Source organism: Arvicola amphibius, chromosome 6 (genome assembly GCF_903992535.2).
Source record: "Arvicola amphibius chromosome 6, mArvAmp1.2, whole genome shotgun sequence".
Lineage (NCBI taxonomy): Eukaryota > Metazoa > Chordata > Mammalia > Rodentia > Cricetidae > Arvicola > Arvicola amphibius.
In genome coordinates this window covers 123,535,693-123,543,327 of record NC_052052.2, presented here as the reverse complement: position 1 = coordinate 123,543,327, position 7,635 = coordinate 123,535,693, and the positions used below count along the sequence as shown (strand labels likewise).

Below are 7,635 nucleotides of genomic sequence, written 5' to 3'. Positions count from 1 at the left end.
CAGGGCCAGTGTCACTCTCTTCCTGCTGCCTACTGATCTGGATGTAAAACTCCCAGATACCTCTTCAGCCACATATCTGCCTACATGACACCCTGCTTCCTATCATGACAATAATAGACTAAAGCTCTGAACTGTAAGCCAGCCCTAATTAAATGTACTCCTTTATAGAAGTTGCTATGGTCATTGCAAAAGCCTAAAACCCTAAATAAGAAACTCCTCATCATATGTGTGTGTATATATAGGGTGCCCAGCTTCAATTGATGAATCCACAATACGTCCCCCGCATCTAAGACTCAAGGAACTTTTAAGAAGCGGGGGCAAAAAGATTGTGTTGGAGGAGCAGCACACCTGCTGAGAGACAGTGCCTTCTAAACTTGACAGGAATATCACACCCATGAAACCTCGCAATATGTTTGCCTGCACAAGACTGCACATTGGCCACACCAGTAGACATGTCATCATAGACCAGAGGAAACTTCTCACAAGGCCTCACCCTGCCTTTCCTCTTGGTAATGCAGCATGAGAATCCCACCTTGAAATACACAGAAGGCAGGGACACTGCCATCTTCATGGACTCTGTCATTACCAACTGTACCTACTTGTTCTCCACCAAGTAGTGACAGTATTGACCCCTCCTGGAAAGGCAGGTAGAGTTAGTGGGAATGTACTAAGATTTTCAAAGATAAACTCTAACTCAATATCAAATAAGGGACACACAATTTTGCAGAACACAGTTTATCCTGAATTCACTTAGTAATTTGGCTCCCTGAGTAAATTTACTGCCTCCATCAATAATTCAGTCAATAACCTTCTCATACGTACTGACCGTTGATATGGGACAGGATTCATCTTTCACATGGAATTCCATTGGGTTTGGGGGTGTCCCAGTTGTTGTTTAAAGAAGGAAGCAATCACTCATGAAAGACTTTGAAACATCAAGATGCCTACAGTAAGGAGAACCCCTCTCTCCCCGCTGTTTATCTGAGACTTTCTCAGAAAGTGAGATCTCCAGAAATGGATGGCATGGGTCATTCTCATGTGTGGAACAGGTCAAGGGAAGGAACAGGACATTGCTTTTTCTGTGCCTGGAAAGCCAGTCTCCTAATTTACAGAACTTGGTGAAGGTGAAGAGAGGACTGGAGACATAGGGGACTTGAGACACAGAACCTAGTAGCTGTTCACCTCCTCACTTCATGTCCTGTTAAGTTAATTAAACTCAAGACTGTATCTTCAAGGATCATTTCCATAGTTTGTTGCATAAAGTAATTAAATTCCAATTAAGACTGAAACAGCTTCTAGAACAAACCTAGGCAGTAATTGTGGAGGGAGGGAGAGAGTTGTACTCCAGGGACAAGATTCTGCAGAGGGCTCCCTTCTCCCCTACATACTGAGAACAGAAAACTGAAGGCCAGCGACAGTTCTTGTTATTGAAAACAAGAACTCTATAAATCCAGAAGATTCCAATACAACCCTGGAAGGCTCCCCTAGCCAGAGACTGAACCCAGAGCTGGGCTTCCACAGCAGCCGCTACCCTGAGCACACCTGACCACTCTTTGATGGTCCTCCCTGGACTGGAAAATTTCCCTCAGAAGCACGTTAGCTGGTTTTTCTTTGACTGTGAGGCACAGGGCTTTATGAGCCTGATCTTCACAGGTATGTGCTACGGGCTGATGGTTAAGTGCCAGCCTTTCATGCTTAGGAGCCAGGGCTTTGGGGGAGCTCAAGGAGGGTCTTTGCATGTGTCGCCTCTTTCATTTTGGGGGAGAATAAGAATTGATGCAAGAACTTTTCCAGTTCCTAGGGGGAAACTTCTCTAAGCGTTTGCTTTCATCTGTAACATGACTGACACCATTATCAGTTCTCACAGAATTTCTTTACGGCATATTTGTCTCTTTTATATGGACAAACTTTGTCTTTGCCCGTTAAGATCTTAATTCCACAAATCCTTCCTTTCCCCCCCCCACTGTGTGTGTGTGTGTGTCTTGTTTTTCTGCGCTCATCTTCAAAATCTCTCCCAATCTCTATACCTCTGAGTCAATTTCATCACTATATATCAGTATGAATGAGAAAACTATTACTTGACCAGGTTATGAGTTAATGTAATCTATTGTAAGATAGACTTAGTTTTATGAAACATCAAGCACTGTTGCCATTTTTAGTTGGAAGAACGATGTCTGAAATGGGCACAGTTGCCTGCCTGGGTTGTTACATAACTCAGCGTAAGCCATGGCCTTCTAAGTAGCTGCTAATAATAATTCAAGGGCTATTTAGGAACGTAATTCCCCACTTTGTCCCTTGCTACTGTTCAAATTGTTCAGAAAAAAACTTATAGAAGCATTGTAATAGGTGTTTAAAGCTTACCCTAAACCTGACTGGGGGCTTTGGGTCCTCACTAACATTAAGGTAGGGATCCTGGAAAGATGGAAAACACTAGACCCAAATCATAAAAACATAAAAGTATTTATTAATGACATAAGGATAGTGGGGAATAGTCTGGAATTTTTTTCTTAGGGTTCTAGATCTCTAACTAAATTTTTAATCAGCCCTAATTTGAACTTCCTTGTTATAACTGTACTAACCAATATGCCTGGTGGTTTAGCGCAGTATGGACTGTGGACTTCAAATCACAGCATGCTTTGTTTAATGTGTGGCTACAGATTGTAACCTCTCATTCTGCAGTCACGGAAACTGAGGCTGAAAGAAGGTACCTGATGTTTCCACTCATGAGGCTGTGTCATCGCAGACTAAGGTACATGTCAATGTTCACACAGTTCTTGCTGCCAGTGAGATCTTGAGGATAAAAGATAAAAGACGGGCATAGTGACCTACACCTCTGGTGTATAATGATATATAAATCAAAGACACAGTAACTAGAGAAAGTACATAAAACAGGTCTTTGCCATGTTCATTTTAAAAGAAAAATCACATAGTAACAAAACAAAAGACATTACAGAAGAAGGAAAGCCTTGCACTCTGAAAGAGGCTAATGTTGATGCTGTTTTGTTTTGGGGGGTGTTCTAGGGTTTTCTTGGGGTAGGGATTCAGACAAGGTCTTGTTATGTGACTATGACTGACTTGAAACTCTCTGTGTTGGTCAGGCTGAATGTAATTGCAGTGAATCCCCAGTAATCCTCCTGCCTCACCCTTCTTCAAGTGCTGGGGTTACAGACATGAGCCACCATGCTTGACACAATTTTTTACCAAAGTGTCTGTTCACTAGGTGTGCAGAAGGGAGAGAGGGGAAGGGAAGCTGCTGTTGGGAACTGAATCACAGGGGTGGTAACAAAATTCAACAGGAAAAGCAAGGTTGGTGAACACTTGACTTTATTTAAACACATGTTGAAGTTCAAAATACATGGAATATGTAAACATCTGAACATACAATGTAATTTGCTAATATAGAAGTCTATTTGCTATTATAAGTATGCTTTGTAATTTCAAATATTTTTATGTTCTCCCACAGATCCCACTTTAGGTACAAGATGTCCCATAAAGACTAACAAGAGAAAAAAAGAAAGTGTAATTCTTTAGATAGAAAAATTGTTCCAATGCATGTCAGGGACGTCTTTTATATACCAGAAACACACTATGACATAAAGTATATTTTATAGATACACATCATTTCCTCAAACTCGACTTGGAAGATCCAAAATTTTCTGCCCATGAAATTAGAAATGGTTTTGAATGTTGATGAAATAACAATATTTCTTCTTCTAACTGGACTTGGCACCATGGCTAATGTTTCTGTTTTTGTCAATCAAATATGTACTTTTGCAGGCTCTAGAAAGAAATCCATACATCTTATTCTCATCCACTTGGCTTTTACAAATCTTATGATGCTTTTGCTCAAGGGCATGCAAATAACAATTGAAGCCTTAGGTCTGAGACACTTCCTAGGGGACTTAGGCTGTCACATTCTTGTTTATCTAAGAAGGGTGGCCCGTGGACTCTCCATCTGCACCAGCGGTCTCCTCACTGTGGTCCAGGCCAACATCATGAGTCCCAGAGCCTCTTGGTGGGGGAGTCTCAAACTGAGGTCTCCAGGGTATGTGCTTCTCTCCCTGCTTTTCTTTTGGATTCTCAATTCTGTGATCAGCATGAACATCCTCCATTCCATCAGGAACAGAGGTACAAACACACTGCAACTGAGTATTAATGATCAATATTGTTATTTCAGAAAAGAAAGTCAGAAAATAAACAACATTTTTCTTATGCTCATGGTCCTGAGAGATGCTGTATTTCAGGGAGCCATGGGAGGGGCCAGTGGCTACATGGTACTTCTTCTCCACAAGCACCACCAGCATGTCCTCTACCTCCAGAACTCCAAGCTTCTCTACAGAACTCCCCCTGAGCTGAGAGCTGCTCAGAGTGCCCTCCTTCTGATGCTCTGTTTTCTTTTCTTCTACTGGACAGATTGTTTCGTTTCTTTACATTTATCTTTCTCTTGGAAGAATGACTCCTTAACAATGCATTTTCAAGAATTTCTGACCCTTGGTTATGCAGTTCTCAGTCCGTGGATACTGATTCACAGGGATGGACATCTGGCTAAATGTTGGCACGCTCAGTAAGATCTGAGAAGCCATGTTGTTCTGATCGCGTCAAAAAAAAAAAAAGAAAAGAAAAGAAAAGGTTTCAAATGGCCATTAGTATTTTCTTCTCCTTGTATTTATTTTTCAATCAAGTAAGAAAAGCTTAACCAGGTAAAGACAGTCTCACAAAGTAGAGCTGTGGCAAGCAGCCTGTATCTGACACAAAGATCCTGGGGGGCTAAAGGGACCCAGGGATCTTTTTTTTCTGTTACATCATCTGTGAACATTTGGTGTGACCTCTGCACAGACAGATGGAGGTCTCTCTCCACTAAGCTTCAGGTAGTGTAGATTTACAGAGTGATGTAACAGGAACCTGCACAAATTACTGTATTGAATCTCATTGACTCGGGAGCCTCATTTCTAGAACTAATCCTTCAGATATAGGTGTTCACTAGAGATACACAATTTGCAAATTATATATAACATTCCAAACACATTACCTAAATATCAAACAAGATGAGCAGTTGTTAGCTACTTGAAAATGTCCAGGCAGGACTGGGAGAGTGACTCAGTCTCAGAGTGACTTCCTTTATGAACAGGGCTCAGGTTCAACGTCCAGAACCAAATCAGAGAGAAAAACACAACTGAAAACATATCCCTAGCTCCACACTTATAACAGAATGGCATTTAGGACTGGGGGAATGGCACAGCAGGAAAAGGCACTATCACCGAAGGTGATAACCTGAGCTTGATCCCCAGGTCCCATGTGGTTAAAGAAGTAAACTGACTCTCTTAAACTGTCTTCTAACCTCTGCAGGTGTGCCATGACACGTGCATGCCCCACTCCCACAAATAAATGTAATTTGAAAAATTTTAAAGATTTTTGGTATGGTATTTATAAGATAATAAATAAGCTCAAAATGTATTGATATGGAATGAAATAAAATAAATAAAATAAAGTAAAAATAATGGAATATAGTAATATCATTAACTAGATTTGCTTTCCATCATTTGCGAGAGTAAAATAGCTATAAGAATTATTACACTGGAGAGAAACTAGAGTAGCAGAAGTTTAATAAGTACTTCCTTTTACCTCTCTGAGTTTTTTTTTTTATTTTTAAAAACTATGAGGAAACTGAAGAGCTAAGCCAGCAGTAAACAGCACATACTGTTCTTGCATTGGACCCGTGTTTGAGTCCCAGTGCATAGAGTAGTTTACAGCTGCAGACAGCTCCGGGTCAGGGGGATCTGGCACCTCTGGAATTCTCAGACATCTGTACTCATGTGCACAGACACATACACCTAACTAAAAATAAAAACAAACACTCTGGCCATTGAAATTTTTCTTTTTCTTTTGTTCTTTTTCTTTTTGAGACACAGTCTCATGTAACATAAATTGGCCTCAACTTGCTTTAAGGCAGAGGCTGGCTGTCTTAGTTAGGGTTCTACTGCTGTGAAGAGACACCATGACCACCGCAACTCTTATAAAGGAAAACTATTAATTGGGGCTGTCTTACATTTCAGGCATTTAGTCCTTTATCATCACGGTGGGAAGCACAGTGGTGTTCAGGAAGAAACAGTGCTTTGAGAAGGATCTGGGGGTTTCCACATCTGAATATGAAGGCATCAGGAAGTGAATGTCACACTAGACTTGGCTTGAGCAATTGGGATCTTGTAGTTCACCCCCTAAAAGCACATTTCCTCCAACAAGGCCACATCTCCTCATAGTGCCACTCCCTATGAGCTAATGGAGGTCATTTCAAACCACCACACTGGCCTTGAACTCTTGATCTTTCTGCCTCAAACTTTCCAGCTGCTGGGATTAGAGGTATATGCCACTGTGCCTGGCTCAAACGTATTTTGGTGGCTGTGTTGAAGATCGGAGAGATGTAGGAATAGTGCTGGTCAGTGCTCCCATTGGCAGGAATAGCATGTCAAACTGGTAGAAGGCAGGGAAGAGCCAAGGTAGGGTCTTTCATGGCAGGGAATTTCCCTGCTCTGTTGAGGACATGACAGGAGAGGAACATGGAAGGGTTTCTGGCTTACTGTAAACATTCGGGTGTGATTTTGTAGATATGCACTGTTTCTAAGAGTCACTGACTGCTTTAAGATAAGTGTAGTTTTCTTCTTTATAATCCAATGAAATCTGAATGGTAGAGACACTTGTACTCCTATGTTTAGTCGTAAAAGCATTCATTAGTGGCACGGATTCAACCTAAGTGTCTGATCAATGCATAAAACTGTCATATGTAAAATGAATGAAATATCATTCATTCACTAAAAGAAAGAAATCCTAAGGCTTTAGGTGGAAGTAGGAAATGAGGAACAATAGGAGAGGAAGAGATGGGGAGAGGGTTAACAAAATCCTAGCAAGTATTAAAATGCCATAATGAAGCCAACTATTCTGCATGCTGAAATAAAAATGTTGAAAGAGATAAACAAATGGATAAAAAAATAATCATCACCACAAAAGGAGAGAAATTATAAAATGAACAAAAAGCAAAGCATCAACCTTTAATAAAGGTGGTGATGCGGGAGAGAAATAAAACAGCTCTTTCATAGCCTAAAAGGGAGGAATAGGAGGAGGAGGAAGAAAAAGAAGTAGAAGAGGAGGACAAGAAGATGAAGATGAGGGAAAAGAAGAATGAGGAGGAAAAGGAGAAAAGATGAGAAGAGGAGGAGGGGGGAAATCCTGGTATCTGAAAACAGCATGTTCAGTAAAATATGCAGACATTGAAAAATGCCACCTGATTTCAGTTATATAAGGGTTTACATTCTTAAGAAGACAGAACAATGGGACCACGACTGGGGACTCACAAGTTCTGGGAGATACTGGTCAAAGGATCAGCGGTACCACACTTGCCTGGCAGTCATAAGTCTCTGGGCCCAAACCCAAGCACAGAAGGAAAACTAACCAGTTAGACAAGGGGAATGTACTCACGAGACCAATGAAGCAACATTGGGACTATGATTACCACCATTAATAACAATGTACTACATATATTTTGTGTATGCTTATTTTATTGGCATATATGCATGTTTTCCACCCACATGACTGCTGCCCGCAGAAGCCAGAACTGGAGTTACAGATACTGAGAGCTGCCAG

General features: G+C 41.0%; 1 protein-coding gene across 1 annotated transcript; it reads left to right on the top strand.

Moving 5' to 3' along the window:
* Positions 1 to 3,650: 3,650 nt before the first annotated feature.
* LOC119816566 (vomeronasal type-1 receptor 4-like) lies at positions 3,651 to 4,568 on the top strand. Its single transcript, XM_038333314.1, has one exon. The coding sequence runs from the start codon at positions 3,663 to 3,665 to the stop codon at positions 4,566 to 4,568; it is 906 nt and encodes a 301-aa protein (XP_038189242.1). The 5' UTR covers positions 3,651 to 3,662.
* Positions 4,569 to 7,635: the final 3,067 nt, after the last annotated feature.

What these genes read in the sequence shown, in the direction of transcription:
- LOC119816566 (XM_038333314.1), top strand. Translation starts at nt 3,663, where the DNA reads ATGAAATTAGAAATGGTTTTGAATGTTGATGAAATAACAATATTTCTT.